Source organism: Lissotriton vulgaris, chromosome 6 (genome assembly GCF_964263255.1).
Source record: "Lissotriton vulgaris chromosome 6, aLisVul1.2, whole genome shotgun sequence".
NCBI lineage: Eukaryota > Metazoa > Chordata > Amphibia > Caudata > Salamandridae > Lissotriton > Lissotriton vulgaris.
Genome location: NC_141694.1, coordinates 580,383,046 through 580,402,069, shown reverse-complemented (window position 1 = coordinate 580,402,069; position 19,024 = coordinate 580,383,046). Strand labels below are relative to the sequence as shown.

Sequence of the window (19,024 nt, the reverse complement as noted above, 5' to 3'; positions counted from 1 at the left end):
TCTGAGTGACACCACGACCTCTACCGCGAGATGCCTGTTGAGGACCACTACGACCTCCTCGAGCTGAAACGCCATTATTTTGGTCACGTAAAACTGGACAATTAAACTTCAAATGGCCCTCACCCCTACAATATGCGCATTGATTGTACCCAAGCATAGATCTCGGTGTAGAGGATTCAGTACGCGACTGAGTCCTAGAAGACTGTGATTGTGACCTATTTTGCTGCTGTGAGTCATTTTGATTCGAGCGCGGAGGATACGCTTGCTGTAACAAAACCTTAGTCTTAACAGCCTTCGTTTTCTTATCTGCACGATCACTTTCTTCCTTTTCTCTATTTTCATAATATTGAGCTGTGGCCAATATTTGAGCAGTGGTAGAGACAGCCCACGAACTTTCGGAAATTTTCAATTTGTTGCTTAATTCAGGCAACAAATTTGACACAAATTTATCAACAAACAGTCACTGACCTCCCTCAGTGCTCATATCCTGACCACTATGATCGATGAATGCCTCCTCAAATCTGGTAAAGAAATCAGAGACACTCTCGTCTTTCTTTTGCTTGCACGCAGACAGTTTATCCCAATTAACTCTCATTGCTGGCATAAGTGTCTTCATAAGTGTAATGATCCTCTGGGGCAGATCAGTAATGAGCTGTTCAGGCTTAGCCCCGCCAACTTGTCGTCCGTCAGCCGCCACAAGAGCAGCCCAATCACCGCCTAACTCAGCTACGTGATTCTCTTGACGGTTTTTTGCCCAAATTGGTTGAGGTACTACATTACCGAACAACATGTCAATATCGGCGAGGTTCATAATAGTAGCATCCACTAATTGCGATAATTCCTTGTAATAACCGGCCGGGTTTTTGCGGGGGTCAGGCAAAGTTTCTTTCACCTGCAAAACTTCTGATCGTTTCCATGGGAGGTGTATCCAAACTCTCTGGAAGTGTGGTAAAATTGCAGGGTTAGCAGCGGCATCACCTGGCATCCACACTGGTGGAACTTCTCGCATGGGATACTGACCAGGTTGTGCCATCCACTCCTCAGTGTCGTCATTAAACAATACTCGAGGTTGCACTGTAGATCTAAAGGATAAGAGACGCTCTAAAGCACGTCGAACATTACCCCCCGCAATCATACCGTTCGAAAACTGATCCTGGAGTTCAGTCATCTCGGGCGGTACATTGTCTACCTCATCATTATCCCACTCCTCTCGTAAGGATTTACACATTTCCTCAAACACGAATCTTTGTGTGGGCTCATTAAACTGAGAGAACGTGTCGAAAACTATACGCGGGGTGTACTTAGCAGGATGCCTAATCCATTTACGCGTCATTTTCACTAACGTCTCACTTTCCCTACCACCAGGAATTTGACTTCGTCTCTGTGGGACATCAGAAACATCGGACCCAAGAATCGGTCCAAATGGAGAGTAAAGATTAGCCACAGCATTAGGTATGCGACTATGGACAGAAGGAGAAGAGGAGAGAAGTACAGGGGCAACAACATGAGGACTAAACGTAGGAGCAGTAGGAGCAATAGGAGTAGCCAAGATAGCAGAAGTAGCAGGAACAATAGACTGAGAAGGTATAGGCAGTGGAGCAGTAGGAAAAAGGGTAGGTAAGGGAGCAGGGACAACTTGAGGAACAAGGGGATTCGGAAGGACAGGACCAACGGCAGGCTGACCAGCAGCTGCCGGAACGACAGGTTGAGGTACAGGAGGAACCACAGGGGCTGTAGTATCCTGTGCGTATGGAGGTGGTGATTTCAGGAGATAGGACAGCAAAGGGTCCTCCACCGCTTCTTCTCCCTTCTTATCAGAACTGGACGGTAAAACAGGATAACACTTATCCACCGCCATATGTTGCAGTCTAGCAAAAACTTCCTTTTCCTTCCCTTCTTTGTCTCGCTGAAACTACTCTGCATTTCTCATCACCGTAATGATACCTTCTCTCTTATTTTTCTTAATCTGTTTGATTTCTTTCTGCTTGGCCTCTTTGCGCCATAACCGAAAGGAATCAAACATGGCCGGCCTAGCTTTCGTCTTAAACAATTTTGCTTCGAGATTGTCCAAAATTGTAGTTTCAAAACTACCATGGGGTGGCCAACTAAGGACACCATCATCTTTAGTGTAGCGGATCCAATAGTCATTATATACGATAGTACCCACTCCGTGGCGACTATAGAGCCGTACAAAGGACTACGCCAGGTGCCAAAACAGGTCGACAGTCAGGGCATCAGTCCGTCGCAGCCGTCAGGAGGCGGGAATCTTCGCGGGAAAAGTCTTCAGACCACTTATTTCGACAACAGGATCGATGAAGCGGGGTGCACCTTTCCTCGGAAATTTCACACGAAGTTCCTCACGATCGTCGGGCTTTGGACCGGTACCGCTGATGTCGCCCCACGTTGGGCGCCAACTGAAGGACTGGGCTATTCTAAGGCCCAGCGGTGCCAGGGGGGGGACAACACCTGAAACCTTCGTGGGTTACCTGTTCCGGCGTACAAATTACAGAGACACGGGACACTTCCTTCGGCGTCAAAGATCAGCGTTTATTTACTGCAGGGATACAGAAATCGCAAGAAGTACACTATGTGTAGGTTCTGAGAGACTGCTTCGAATTGCAACAGTGGATCGCTCCTTTTATACACATTTTCGTCATTGTACAACATGGCGAACAAAAGGTTACAACTCAGTTCCCACAGTAAACTTCAAAAGGGTTGCTTTCATGTCTTCAGGAGCCCGGAACATAATGACAGTAACATTGCCGGTTCCCAACTGTAAAAGTTCATTATCCCACCATTAAGTACATTCCATTCTGGCTGTAAACGAGTTAAGAGAAGAGACAGAAACAGGTGCAAGGAAGATAAAGACAGACAACAGATTGGAAAAGAGTGTAGGGGGCAATATCGGAAGCATGATTGCAGGATCAAATGATTTGTGTCTTATGCATGCACGGCTGAAACAATAGACCGGCACGGCAAGATGAGCCTCGAGCGGAGCCATCTGCCTATGCCGTGTCATCCCCCTCGTCATAAAGACATCCTCAAAGGAACACGTGTCTTCCACCAGAGCTTGGGAATCCCAGGGTCACGAAGCGGACAATGTCCGTTTGCTGACTACTTGAGGGCAAGAAACAAAATGGATGCCGTATCTAAAATGGAACCCGTGGGTTCAGATGAAGAAACCCACGAATAAGACGAACGGTGCAAAGTAGTGTAGCGAAAACGCGTACACCCACTAAACTCGTCATTTGCGGTTCATAGATACCAAACTCGTCCATATTTGAGCAAACCCAAAACGTCATTACGATTCTCACTGAACCTCAAGGTGCTGCAGTCCATAAGAGACATTTAACTTCCAGGACATGAGTGCATTTCTCTACACCCTATACTAGGGATGTACAAGCATGTTAAATGTGACAACCAGAAGTAAGCCAATTTAACCATGTTCAAAGGCGGATCACAGGCCCTTTACTCCTAGATAGCAGGGGTAAAGTGCACAGAGCCATAAAACCAGCAAAATTGTGTCCGCAAAAAGGTGAAATATCTGGTGTTACCATTCAGAAAATGCAGATTTTCACGCATACTGTATTCTAAATTTGTTCTCAGTTCTCATTGTCTAAAACCTTACTTAGTAATAGATCATCATGCATTCAGAGCCCTTATCACATTGTTTTTCATCGCTACATCCCAAAATAAATTGATCTATTATTCTGTCTTCCACTGTAGCCTAAAATGTACATGTAGTTGCTAGCTTTCTTAATTCTATCACATGCTGGTTATTTATTTGTATTCTTTTTCTACAATGAAATCTTTCCAGTATTGCACTCACCCTTGGTAGATGCTTGGGTCAGTTTTGACAGACCATCAAGGACAATACTAATAGCAGATAAGACTGCTATGTCATTCAAGCCTTTTAAATTTGGCTCATATGAAAAGTACCTTTGCAGGCAACATTAGTAAAGCATTCTAGTCTTTTGTCAAGATGCCTATTCTTTATTTGCATCAGTTAAACAAAACCATAACAAAATAAAATAAAAAGAGAAAAGAGAAAAAATAAATAAAAAATATATAAAACTATAAAACAACAGCTCAGTTCATATGATTCCAGTGAATCAACCAGTCTAACATGATATTTCCTGCAATCGTCTTACAATTACACACCCTAATGTATTGAGGTGGTTGTTGGTTTTGAACTGTCTAAATAAATTGTAAGTACAAGATATTTTCTCCAAACATGAAAAAATACAGTTCTATTTGCGAAGATTTTTGGTTTTGAACTGTCTAAGTAAAGTGCAAGTGCAAGATATTTTCACTAACCATTAAAGAACACAGTTATTTTTACGAAAAATAAAGCAGTAAATTTACAGTTGGAATCATTTGCTGTTATATCTAAAATTCATTACGAAATTACTTTTTGATACACGGTACGTAATGAATTATTCCCCTTTTTTTAGAAATATCTACAATCATATGATGAGGACTGTTAGCTTTTTAAGTCTGCTTTTCAGAGGAGGGTGCTTATTTGTGTTAAAAATTTTACACCTCAACAAATCAATATGCAGATGATCCCTCCAAACAACAGATTACGACCTGTGTACAGGTACGTATATTTAGTTCATTAAAAATTGGTTCTAAAAGTACCTTCCTTGAATTTTTAACTATGGGAATATGCACAATAAATGGGTTATTGTTTCATTGTCATATGCGCCTAAACAACAATTTTCTGTTTGAGATATTTCTTTCCATGATGGTTGGAGATCCTTTGAGTCATGAACTCCTAATCAATACTTGACAAAGCTCTGTTTTAACCCTGTACGAAAGTGTTCAGATAAGTAAGCTTGAGGTTTTAATAACGTGTAGGAGTTTATAACAGTCCAAGCATGTCATTGTTTACTCAAGGTTTTTTATCTTCCATAAGCGATTTCCTCTTTGTGGTATTATTACAAACGCTGTTGAATGCTGCCCTATCTTCCGCTCTATCCCACATATCTTGAACATCCAGTTCATCTAGTGATACTGGAAATTTTTCACCCCATGAGTTGGGTAATTTTTGATCCACTTGAGTCTTGATTTCTTCCCAGCATAAGCTCTTCTGTGATCCAGATTCTGAGGACTGAAGCTTCCAGCACAGTTTCACGAAAGAGTTCATACTTTGAAATTTCTGGTTCTAAAGACCAAATTCTAGACTAATCTGGGCTGGTGACGCGAATTTTGGGGAGGCAGAGTACTGCCTTATACACCTTGGCCTGAAGCTCATTCATTATTTCAATTTCCTTACCACACCAAGATGCTAAACCGTATGACAGAGTAGGTAGTGTTTGCTCTGCCATCACTTTTAGAAGGTGGCTGTAAGATGGGCAAGTCAGTTTTTTGCTCAACAATTTATGTGCAAAGATTAATGATTGGGCCTTGGATCGTAATTCCTTTTTGTGCTCTCTATTTGATGTCCCTCACTCCAACAGTATGCCCACATATTTATATGCTGGTGTCTCTTCTATTTTGTTGCCCTCTGCATACCAAGTGAATTTGCTATTCTGAGTATCCACTAAACGTACTACCTTAGTTTTCCTTTTATTAAACTCCAGTTATGGCCTGTCCAGATATTTTATCAAGTTGTTTATGACTCTTTGCAGGCCAATTGGGCTTTTGCTCAAAACAACTATGTCGTCCGCGTATTGTAGGTATGGAATCAGTTTCTTAGCGAGGTTAGGAGGATGGCTTTTGGAGGATAGCATATAGTTGTTTATGTTAGCTAAATACAGTTTAAAAAGGCTTGGAGCCAGGACGCAGCCATGTTTCAGGCCAGGCGTGGTGTTAAACCTGGCTGACACTCTACTACAATCTATGAGTTTGACCATTGCCCAGGTATTACTGTGGAGAGCGATCATGGCTTCAAGTAGGTGCGTTAGTAGTCCCCATTCTTTCAATTTTTTCCAAAGACCATTCTGCTGGACTTTATCGAATGCGGATTTCAGATCTACAAAGCATGCAAGGAGCTGAGATTTAATTTTTATAGCTTTTCTGTTAAAAGTGCCAAGGTTGCTAGGTTTGTGATGGTTCCCACACCGGACCTGAAACTTATTTGGAACTTCGGTATTGCACATTTTTCCTCCAACCAGGCTTGAAGATGGACTAAAATGCAGGACGGATATAGTTTGGCCTCTACGTCAATCAAAGCTATTAGCCTGTAATTTTCTGTCAGGCTGCGACTTCAGGTTTTACAAATGGGATGAAATATACTCCCTTTCCAGGAGCTTGATAGCTTATTCAGGCTAGTAGATGTATCTTTCTTTTATTTCTTCTCAGGATATATGTATACATTTATTAATATAAGTTGTCAGGTTATTACTTTGGTAGGGAGTTTACACACTAATTTCAGTACTTGCAGCCAGTTTCCTCCAGAGTCTAATACTTCTGAAAACCAATCTAGTTTTACAGTGGCAAATATTGACCGGCCTTCCCTTGGGTGCCCAAAATTACAGAGTCTTTTTGCAAGTATGTGGGGTTCTTCATAGCCTAAAAGTGTAATTGGTTCCAGGTTCCATGTTTCCTGAAGAATTATAAGATCAAAACTTTGAAAAAATGATAGAGTATCGTGATCTTGTCCCATTTCTTTGAAACCCTGAACTTTCCATGAACAGATCATGATTACGTACCCGTTGTTTGCCCTAGGGTATGCCCCTATACTTTCATTAGGTCCGCTGTTCACTCAGGACCATTGGCAACCATGACCAGTCCTATTTGTCTTCAAACTGTGGTTCGGACCTTGGCGGGCTTGGCCTGACTTTGCTCTCAGCTAAATCTTTCTGTACTTTTGGGGTTGTGCTTTTTGCACCACTCAGGCAAGAAGTTTGGCCATTTGCAGTGACTTGACCAGTTCGTAGAGCCTCCTTTTTTTGTAAGAGAGGGTACAGATATTTTGGTTGTTTATAAATATTTAGGTAATTACCCAGGATTCAAATGCTGGTCTTGTCGCATATCTCCAACCTACTAATTCGTTGGAGATCCACTAAAAGGTTTCTGGTGTTCTAGCACTGGGGAAAATCAGGTGCAGGAACACTAGGCAAGATGTGATCAGGCGGAGCTGCATCCTACCTGTGGATGCCTCTCTGTCTGTCAAATACTCATGTCCTAAGTTGAAAAGCTGAGCCTACACTGAAATAAAATAAGAAACGTTTCCTAATAGTTCCTAAAATTAAGTCAAATGAAAAAAAACAAAATAAAGAAACAATGAAATTGAATTATTGAAATATGAGAGGCAAGTGTGGTGATCCCTCCACTTCTTCTGCCACAAGTGCAGATAAAAAGGGAGGGGAATACAAGCATACAAATACAAAATGAAGAGACAGTAAGGAGGTAGCAGAGGGAAGTGGCTGTAGATGGTAAGGGAAAAGCTTAATGTAGTTTTTAACAGCAAAATCAGTGTGTTGGAGGCCGTAGCTGCACAGGGAGGATGAGGACATATTTGAATTGTCCTTAAAATCAATTAATACACATTTTTAATCATCTTGACCAAAAAGAGTGTCTGTTAAAAACTATTTTCATTATGAAAGCCATGATCATCTCCCAGTGCTTACAAGAAGTTACTCCATCCCTCGGTTATTTCCATTATTAATTGACAAATAAATGTGTTATAGTAACATCATCAGGAAAACAGTTGATGTTCAATTTTTGAGAGCTATCAATTTTCTCAGAGTAATTCAGTTATTTCAGTAAAAACATTTACCAAACAACTAAATGCCCTTTTCTTTCTTTGCACAGGAAAAGGTTGCCTCCAGTTTTTCTTTATTATGGACCTCCACATTTCATCACACGGATGTAACAAATAATTAACTTTTCACCACTGGTGAAGCTGATCTTGTCCCTACTCCTTAGTGCTCATTTTCTCAAGTGTGATGTACTGTAAGGACTATTTCTTAATCCACGCTAAGCATCAGACATGATCTCTGTGACGAGTAGTCAAAGGTTATGGAATTGAGATCTTCTCCTACCAGGAGGCCGGGATAAGTGAACAGGGCTCATTGGTACAGCAGGTGCAGTAGCACTGGGTCACATAACCAGCAGGGGCCCACTAAACCCTGATAATTGCTGTATTTTACTACCCCATAGCAGCCAGAGGATGCATTTTCCTTATTTTCACCAGGGCCCATGACATCCTTGCTATCCTACTTGTGGTGGTAGGGGATCCTTCAGCTTTTTGAACACTAAAAACAATAAGAAGTAGTGTTTTCCTAATTGGGGAAAGTTCTGTTTGAATACTGAAATAGCTAGTAGAGCCATCATTCAGAGCCAGACATTTCTCATATAGTGCCAAAGAGTGGACCACTTCTGCAGACTTCCTTACAGGCACAAGACCATCCTCCAAGGTTTCATCTTAGGGGTACTGGGCAGCAATAAAAATACTTCCAATGTCAAGCTGATCTTCGCAGGAATGAAGCTCAAACAATGTCACCGTCTTCCTGCAGAGGTTGGCACTTTCTAGATTGTTTACCCGTTGAAATTCCTCCATGTGTAAAAGGTGAAAAGTCCACCCAGTCAAAGCTATATTATTTTTCTCTTACAGACCCTGCTAAGTGCCTGGAAGACTAATGTCTATGAAGGCATACTACTGGGTTTGATCTGCCTTAGATATAGCCTCTCACAAGCACCAGGAGAGTCAACAGTGCCAATGATAAGTGGCAGTAGTGTGCCAAGGGTCTGTCTACAAGACCCTACAAGAGGGTGTGCTGCAGGACCTACACAAAGGATGCTTTAATATGATTACTCAATATGTTTCCTGGATATCTTGGCACTGGGGTCAAAGGGCACAACTGGTAAAGTGGCTAATTCACAACTTCCTTCAAATCATAATCTTTACTCTTATCTATAAAAATGCAAAAGGCACATGTGCATGATTATCAATTTTTGAAAAATACCTCCCCATTCATTCCCATGGGCCTAGAGGCCCATAGGAATGAGTGGGAAGACATTCTCAATTTGCGATTAGCAATTAGAGAATCGCAAATTGTGAATGCGATTTCAAGGGTGCAAGGGTGTTAAAAGGACACCCTGTTGCACCCCTGAAATAAACATTGCTGCACATGTGGCGCACATACATTCCCTAAGGGCATGTATGTGCTTCACATTGCACTTTGAAAAATGCAAAAAAGTGAATTTTTCAAAGAAATCACAAATTACCACCAACTTGAAGTTGGTGGTAATTTGCGTTTCCTTAAGGCCAAATTGCACTTTTTGGGTGCTTCTTACATTGCATTTAAGGAATCGCAAAATTTGCAATTCCTTAAATGCAATCGCAAAATAAGGAATCACAATTTTTTGTGATTCCTTATTTTGTACACAGATTTGCCTTCATACATATCACTTAGAAAAATTGCGGTGTTTGTGATCGCAATTTTGCTTGATACATATGGCCCATAGTATTGCAATGCTTTCCCTACATTGATCAGTACATTTTCCATGCCCCTGACGGTTACAAATAAAAGTTCTTCGGGAGTGGAGGGAATACATTACACAGTTCTGTAATGTAAAACGTTTGACACTAAGGCATGTGAATATGAATGTTCAGTGTGCACACTGGCCAGATATGCACACATAGGAGGAATTCCTGCAGCCACACTGAAAATGTACCCGAATGTGAGTGAAGATTTTCATCACCCTGTATCTCTTCGCCCTAAATGCATCCCTCTAGCATGCGAAGGAGCCAGATCTGTGGTTACTACATTAGAGGTTACGTTAGATATGTTTAAACAGCAGTGTTCACCAATAAGGTGGCATTTTGGTGCTAATAGTTAGACACCTTGGCAGTTACATCAGCACACCTAATTTTGAGAGAAAAGCGTGCGTTTTAAAGGGTCAACTAAAGGTTGCGTGATTGTCCTTATTACTTATCTTAAGCCAGATTCAGTATCATGAATGGTCGCCTTTATAGAGAAGTCTAGACTGCCAGGGCCACTTCTACTAAATGTATGGACTGACAACAGCGCGGATTGACACATCATGATGACCTAATGGGATTATGCCATCTAAAATATTTTAAAATGAACACTTGGAATGTCATATGCCAGTGGGTTTGCTCAGTATTTAGCTAACTCTTGAGATTATTCATTGCTCTGCAAACCTATGAGCCCTATACTTTTCCTAACCCCTGCACACCCCACTGCTCACCTCACTTTTGTTCATGTGCATCTCTCCGCCTTGGACCATAAACAGCTCCCCTACATTCACCAACACCCACGACCATGCCATCAAACTGGGAATCATCTGGACAACAAAGTGAACGTGACAGCACAAGTCAACGCAGTGAGTTCCTCCTGCTTCTGCATCCTACACGTGCTACGAAGGATCTTCAAATGGCTGCCACAAAACACTAGATGTACTGTTACACAAGCATTCTTCACAAGCAGACTCGACTACGGCAATTTACTCTAAGCCAGGATTTCCTAACAGCTCCTAAAAAGACTCAAGATCACCCAGAATGCTGTCGCAAGAACCATCCCCAACCTCCCACGTCGCACCATCTCACACACCCTAGAGAGCTCCTCTGGCTCCATTCACAAATACTACAGCCAATTCAAACTCCTCAGGCACACATACTAAGCGCACAACATTGGGCCAGCATACCTGAACAGCCGTTACTCTGTCACTAGCTTGCCTGGCAGCTATGCCCTGCATCACTCTCACTAGCTCACACACCCCTCATTCACAAAAGTAAAAAAGAATATCTCTAATTTTCTTACATCACATCCATAACCTGGAACAACCTGCCACAACATATCAGAGGCTCTTGCTCATTTCTGGAATCCTGCAAGAAGCTGAAGTCCTGGCTCTTCTACTAACTATGCACGGTCACACACCTACCAACCCGCTCAAGCACCTGGATACCCACTTGGGTGATTAGCACGCTCTACAAATCTGCATAGCATAATATAACATAGGTGATTCATGATGAAAACGTAGTCATTTTCTGAAATTTATAGACATTAGTCTGCAAATCGACACTTATGTCAACAATGCTCACAGAGTTCTTTGTCAGTAGTGTGTATTGCATTTGCGTTAGTGGATGGAGACCGGTTATTTGCACTGAAAATACATTCATGTACAAATGAGCACTGGGCATGATCCAAGACATTGTTCTTGCAAGTGCATTTGTTAAACAATAACCAGGTTACCAATAACAATGCTTTAACCGCAAGTGTTTGTTGTCATAAAAAGGTTTCTTGAACTGTTAAAGCATGTCTAAGCTTGGAAAGCAACTCTGACGAGAATTCAAAGTCAAATGAACAATGTTCACCTACCAACAATTTTGATGTTGTTATTTTCGTCTAGAAGGAAATTTTCGATTTTCAGGTCCCTAAACATATCAAAGAAAGAAAGCAAAACTGTGATTTAATAGCTCGGTTATTTTATGTCAGTTACATCAGTTAAGAGTACATAATGCAGCTTTAAAAAATGTGTTTTCTCCATCTCGGCACATTTAATTCTGGAATTTAATTCGTACAAGTGCAATGGGAGCAAAGAGAAAGCAAATAAAAGATACAGAATAAAGATATCTGTTACTTCTCATAAAAATTAAACAGAGATCCACTACATGTTTCCCTCGCATAAAATGCATTTCTATTTGGAAAACACTTTGTTAAGAAGCATTCCCAAATCATCTATTTATTCAAATGGCCTTTCGTTCCTTTCTCCAGCTTCCAAAATAATTATTGCAACACTCAATGAAAAGCAACCTTTTTGTACCTAATGATGAAGATGATGATTACAATGGAAAGTGTTGATATATACTTTAGACCTACCGCTTTTAAGAAGTCTCCCAGCACTATGTAACAGTGATTCTAAATAATACCAATGGGCCTCATTTATGAGAAATGACCCATCGCTGCATGAAAGCAGCGATGCGTCACTTCTCAGTGCGTACTCCTTGCGACATTCCTGAAGCGTCATATTTAATGTATGACGCATCATGTCACAAGTTTTTACAGATACGTCAGTATTTCTGACGTATCTGTAAGCGCAAAAGTGATGCATTGCTGGAGTGTGTCACAAAAGTGACGCAACTCCAGCAATGCTTCCTTTCACATGGGGCAATCCCCATGTGAAAGGGCCTGCGTCAGTCTTACGCCTGCTGTGAGGCAGGCGCAAAATTTTGACGCAACGGCATCCTAAAAGTGACGCAGTGAAATCTCATAGATTTCACGGCGTCACTTCTACGACCCTTTCTTGTGTCAATACACCCCCCTTGCATACATTATACCTGGCACAGGTATAATGTGGCGCAGGGGTTTACAAAGTGACGCATCTACCTAGATGCGTCACTTTGTAAATATGGTGCAACAAGGCACATTTTTTACGCCACTGGTGGGTCACAAAAAGTGACGCACCAGCGGCGTAAAAGTGACGCACAGCTTCATAAATGAGGCCCAATGTGTCTTGACTTTAAATAGATGGGCTATTGTCTTTGTCACTTCTTGTTTAGACCTGCATGCAGACGCATGCGTAAAGACAACAATCTTGGAACAGGTTTATATTATCGGAAACCCATTCCAAGTTTGCCACCAAGTGTCTTGATGCTGGCACACGCACTCTGCATGACATACCTGTTCACAGTGGTCTGCATACATCTTAACACATGCATGATGATGCATGCATCAGAACTCTTGGGCGCAAACGTGATGATACATGTGTTTGCTTGGATGTCATGGTAAGGCAGATATTTATGTAGGTTTTGTGACGCAGAACTTAAGTAGGATTTTTGAAGCCAAACAAGGCCACCTTGCTTGGCCCTGAGTGGCTTGATCAAGTCAGAGTAATGGAGCACAAATCGCTGTGTTAGGTTATTCTGCCCTGGGGAGGCGTTCCAGGGGTGAAGCGTGGGTCTTCCCACGCATCCACCAATGGATTCTGAAGCATCCTAGTTTTACCAATATTGGTAGAACTGGGGATGTGTCAGAATGCTACGCCTTCCCAGGTGAGGTGTAACAAGTAGAAATATGTGTATTTCTCCTCGTTACTTCCTCTTTCTATGCATGCTGCATTCTGCAGCACACAAAGGAAGAAGAAAAGGCCTCAGGGGATTGTTTTTCTACATGAAGGTGTCCCTTCCCGCAGAAAAACAATCCTGTCTTACACAGGCACTCTTGCACCATGGTGCAAGGGTGCCTGCAGTTACAATAGGCAACAGATTGTGGGCCAGTGATGGAAAATAACAGGAAAGCACTGTATATTTTTAAGTACTGTGCAAAGCGAACGATGAATATAATAGGTGGATACACAGCTCCCTATACACGGTGGTCCCCCTGCAACGTTTGCGCGCCAAACGCTGCAGCCCATCCTCTCCCTGGTACACCCCCAAACTTCAGGAGCTGAAATGCAACTGTAAGAAGCTGGAGAGGAAATGGGGGTCCGAGTACTCTCCACTCAGTAAAACCATGTACAGGGACGCAATAAAAACATACAAGGATGAAATTAAAGCATCCCAAGCAACATTCTATGAAGAAAAAATTAAAGCCGCTGCCTCTGCCTCTAAGGAAATCTATTGTATCACTAAAACTCTGCTTAAACTTCCGGAAAACCTCCTAACATAAAAGGTGCTAAAACATATTGTAACAATACAGAATACTTCTTACATAAAATACAAAGTATCTACTCCTCCCTTCCTCTCCCCCAGGGTGCGTTGACCCCGGTGTCCCCCACCAGCCCTGGACCAGCACCTAAAGCTAATCTGGACTCCCCCCCCCCCCCCCCCCCCGGACCCCAGCACACTAAGGTCCCTCATGCACAAGGTCAAATCTGGTTCCCCTTTGGACCCAACCCCTCCGGCGAGCGCTGCTTGCTGCCGGCCATAGACAACATTCTTCCAGCTATCTTGGATCTGCTTAATGCTTCAATCTCATCAGGCACTGTTCCCCCTTCATGGAAGCATGGAAGCATGGACGCATGCTATGGTTAGGGCAATCCTGAAGAAGCCTACCCTTGACCAAGACAATCCCAGCAACTACAGGCCAATCTCCCTGCTACCCTGGGTGAGTAAGATCCTGGAGAAGCACATTAACGCAACAATGGCTGAATTCCTGGAGTCCAACCAGCTACTCGATCCTTTCCAAACAGTGTTCCGTCCGAAGCATGGTACCGAGACGGCCCTCCTTGCAGTAATGGAGGAGGCCAGAAGAATCCTTGACCAGGGAGGCAACAAAGCTATCATTCTTTTACATCTAAGTGCCGCATTCGACACTGTAAACCACAATATATTACTTCATCGCCTCGCCAACTTAGGTGTTTCAGGAAAAGCCATCACGTGGCTTCGGTCCTTCTTGGCAGACCACTCCTTCCAGGTCTTCGAAGCGGTCTCCTCCAGCCTCTCGCTCAGATGTGGAGTTCCCCAGGGCTCCTCCCTGAGCCCCACTTTATTCAATGCATATATGAGCCCCCTAGCTGAGATTGTCCATCCCTTCGGCATAAAAATCATCTCTTATGCTGACGGCACTCAGCTAGTGGTGGCTTTCAACCAGCCGAACACCGCAGGACCCAACCTGAGCGGTTGCCTTGAGGAAGTGGCCAACTGGATGACTCGCTCCTGCTTAAAACTGAACGGAGAAAAAACTGAGAAGATGCTCCTAGGACACACCCCTTTGTTTAACATGAACTTACTATGGCCTGGCTGCCTCAGACCACCCCACCCCCAAAATTCAAAATAAAAAGTCTGGGCATCTGGATGGACCAATCACTCAACTTCAACCACTAAGCAGTAATGCTATCCTGTTATGGCTTGCTCAGACTACTATGCAAAATCCTTCCCCTGCTCCCACTCCAGGCGAGGCAAAATATGGTACAGGGCCTCATTATGTCCCGCTTGGACTATAGGAACCCCATATACCTGGGGGCTCCTCAATCCACTGTTTAAAAGCTTCAGATGATCTAAAACTGTGCAGCCTGAACCTTCTTCAAATTCCCTGACGACAATCTACCAAACCTGGTCTGAAAAACCTCCACTGGCTCCCAGTTAAAGAACAAATTAATTTCAAGGCCCTGTGTATTGCCCACAGAACTCTCCGGAAAACGGACCCGGACATCTGCCATTCACTAACCTCTCCCTACCAGACTCCCAGACAGCTCAGCCCACCCCGCCCTCGTCCCGAAAGACAAGAGAGCTAGATGTGGCGGCTGCTCCTTCCCCCACAATGCAGCCAAGCTGTGGAATTCTCTTTCCCCCCTGTTACGAGCAGAGCCCAACCTACTGTCTTTCCACAAACTCTTGAAAACCTTCCTTTCGACCTGACCTGACTGTGGTCGGTGACGGTCGCTCCATCCGCCGTGCGCCTCCCCGTGAATGTGCCCGGTGCCCCCACCTGCATGTCCCTGCTCGCTCCCAGTGCTTCTGTCCCAGAGCTTGTTTCTAGACTTTTGGTTTCTCCTTGGTTCTTCTTTGGCTTCCCTGGGCTTCTCGCGTCTCCTCGCCCTCCTCGCTCCCTGCCGCAGCTCCCCTGCAGCCCCCGCCCCCCCTGCTGCTGAGTACCCGATTCCCTCCCTGCGCCACCCCGCTCCCGCCTCCCAGCTGCTCCACCCGCTGCGCGCCTCCCCGTGAGTGTGCCCAGTTCCCCCTCCTGCCTGTCCCTGCTCGCTGCCAGTGCTTCTGTCCCTGAGCTTGTTTCTAGACTTTTGGTTTCTCCTTGGTTTCTCCTTGGTTCTACTTTGGTTTTTTGCCTTGGTTCTCGCCGTCTCCTCGCCCTCCCCGCTCCCTGCCGCTGCTCCCCTGTAGCTCCCGCCCCCCCTGCTGCCGAGTACTCAATCCCCTCCCCGCGCCACCCCGCCTCCCAGCTGCTCCTCCCTCCCACTCCGCCCCTCCCACTACGCCATTTATGGCGGAGTCCGCACATATGCGCAGTGGGCGCGCCCTTTGCGCGCCGAAGGCGCGCCAAAGGCAAGCCCGTCTGCGCCCGTCCGTACCTGGACTGCGCCCAGCGCCAGACCCCCTGCAGATGCCATCCCTCCTGCCGGGCGTACGACGCCGCCACCCTCAACGCACTCAACACCGGCCGGATCCCGGATTGCCACTGAGCCACCCAACGGACCCATCACGTGCCAATCCTGCACGTTCACCTGCATCATGACATGCACCGCACCAGCACCCGCCAAGCCGAGTACCAACAGCAACCACCTGAAGTTCATTTTGCTCAACACCCGCTCCGTCCACAGACGCGCTGTGGAACTATGGAACCTGCTCGACACCACAGCTCCAGACGTCGCCTTCCTCACGGAAACCTAGATGAACACCTCCTCAGCGCCCGACATCGCCATAGCCATCCCAAACGGATACAAGATCACCCGGAGAGACCACGTCAACCAGACAGGAGGAGGCATCGCCATTGTCCACAAGAACACCATCGCATCACGACCAACTCCGATGATACCCTCACAGCCGCCGAACATCTTCACTTCCAGATACACACCGACCCCAAGACCACTCTCAGAGGCACCCTCATCTACAGACCCCCAGGGCCCCACACACACTTCAGCGAAGACATCGCAGACTTCATCAGCCCACACTCCCTCGCCTCCGCTGACTACATCCTCCTAGGGGACCTCAACTTCCACCCGGAGAACAACAACGACAACAACACCACCACCCTACTGGACAACCTCGCCAACCTCGGACACTCAAGCAACTGGTGAACACCCCCACCTACTACTCTGGACACACGCTTGACCCAGTCTTCTCCTCCAGCAAGTACGTCTCCTTCACCCACTCCACCGGACTCCACTGGACAGACCACAGCTGCGTCCACTTCAACTACAGAAGGACCACAACTCACCACCACCCGCAACAGGCTCCCCGCAGGAGCTGGAACAAGATCACCACCGACCAGCTCACCACATCCCTGAACCGAACCCTCCCGCCAGATCAACGGACCCCGACCAAGCAGCCGACAACCTCACACAGTGGATCACCAACTGCACTGATGACCTCGCACCCCTGAAAAACCACCCCAACAGACCCGGAAGCAAGAAAGCCCCATGGTTCAACGACGATCTCATGAACTCCAAGAAGAACTGCCGCACCCTCGAGAAAGCCTGGCTAAAAAACTCGACTACAGACAACATGACCACCCTCAAGCACGCCACCCGCAAACACCACCAGCTGATCCACACCCCAAGAAGACAGCATTCAAGGATCGGATAGACAACAACGCACACAACAGCAAGGAACTCTTCAGCATCGTCAAAGAGCTCTCCAACTCCAGCACCGGAAACAACATCACTCCCTCACAAGACCTCTGTGACTCACTCGCCTCATTCTTCCACAACAAGATCGCAGACATACACAACAGCTTCGGCGAACAGACCATGATCCCAACCACAGAACCAACGCCCCCCACCATCACCCTCCGCGCCTGGACCCCGGTCAGCACCGAAGACACCATACGCAGAATGGACATCATCCACTCTGGATCGCCAACCGACCCATGCCCCCACCACGTCTTCAACAAGGCCGACTCCGTCATCGCACCCCAACTCCGGGACATCATCAACTGCTCCTTCGACACCGCCACCTTCCCGGAGAGCTGGAAGCATGCCGAATTTAGCGCCCTCCTGAAGAAACCTTCAGCAGACCCCACCGACCTCAAGAACTACCGACCCATCTCGCTCCTCCCGTTCCCCGCCAAAGTCATCGAGAATACCGTCAACAAACAGCTTGCCGCCTTCCTCGAGACAAACGGATGCCTCGACCACTCACAGTCAGGCTTCCGAGCCACCACAGCACAGAGACCGCCCTCATCGCAGCCACTAACGACATCCGAATCCTGCTCGAGAACAGGGAAACAGTGGCCCTCATCCTCCTGGACTTCTCCGCAGCGTTCGATACTGTCTGCCACCGCACCCTAGTACAACGCCTCAGCAACGTCGGAATCCAGCAGAAGGCACTGGACTGGATCATCTCGTCCCTCGCCGGAAGAACACAGAGAATCTGCTTCCCCCCGTTCAGATCCAGGGCCACCGAAGTCATCTGCGGCGTACCGCAAGGCTCATCACTCAGCCCGACCCTCTTCAACGTCTACATGAGCCCTCTCGCAGCCATCGCACGCCAACACAACCTCAACATCATCTCCTACGCAGACGACAACCAGCTGATCCTCTCCCTCACCAATGACCCAGCCACCACCAGAACCATCCTACACGAAGGGATGAAAGACGTAGCCGAGTGGATGAAGAACAGCCGCCTGAAGCTGAACTCAGACAAGACGGAAGTCCTCATACTTGGATCATCACCATCTGCCTGGGACGACTCCTGGTGGACCCCCGCCCTGGGCAGCGTACCCAAACCAACGGACCACGCACGCAACCTGGGCTTCATCCTGTACTCCTCCCTCTCGATGACCAGACAAGTCAGCGCCGTCTCATCATCGTGTTTCAACATCCTCCGCATGCTCCAAATGATCTTCAGATGGATCCCCACCGAAACCAGAAAGACGGTCACCCAGGCACTCGTCATCAGCCGACTAGACTACGAAAACACCCTCTACACCGGTACCACAGCCAAACTGCAGAGAGGACTCCAAAGCATCCAGAACGCTTCCGCACGACTCATCCTGGACATCCCCTGACACAGCCACATCTCCGGACACCTGAGAGACCTGCACTGGCTCCCCGTCAGCAAGAGAATCACGTTCCGTCTCCTCACCCACGCACACAAGGCCCTCCACAACCTGGGCCCCAGGTACCTCAACAACCGCCTGACCTTCTACACTCCCACCCGCCAGCTACAATCGACCAGCCACGCCCTCACCGCCGTCCCACGCATTCGAAGAGCCACCATGGGGGGAAGATCCTTCTCCTTCCTGGCAGCCAAAACGTGGAACTTCCTCCCCATCCACCTTCGCCTTACCCAAGACCACCTCTCCTTCAGGAAGCAACTCAAGACCTGGCTGTTCGAGCAGTAATGGACCCCCCTCCCCCGAAGCGCCTTGAGACCCTCGGGGTGAGTAGCGCGCTATACAAATTTCATGATTGATTGATTGATTTTTAACAA

The 19,024-nt window shown here is 46.1% G+C and overlaps 1 protein-coding gene across 1 annotated transcript in view; it reads right to left on the bottom strand.

Moving 5' to 3' along the window:
• LOC147707671 (hormonally up-regulated neu tumor-associated kinase homolog A-like) overlaps positions 1-19,024 on the bottom strand; it is a 413,280-nt gene that overhangs the window by 217,336 nt on the left and 176,920 nt on the right. The window contains exon 3 of the mRNA XM_086925234.1: positions 11,295-11,350. Within this exon, the coding sequence (XP_086781360.1) occupies positions 11,295-11,350 (56 nt within the window). The remainder of the gene's footprint in view (positions 1-11,294; positions 11,351-19,024) is intronic.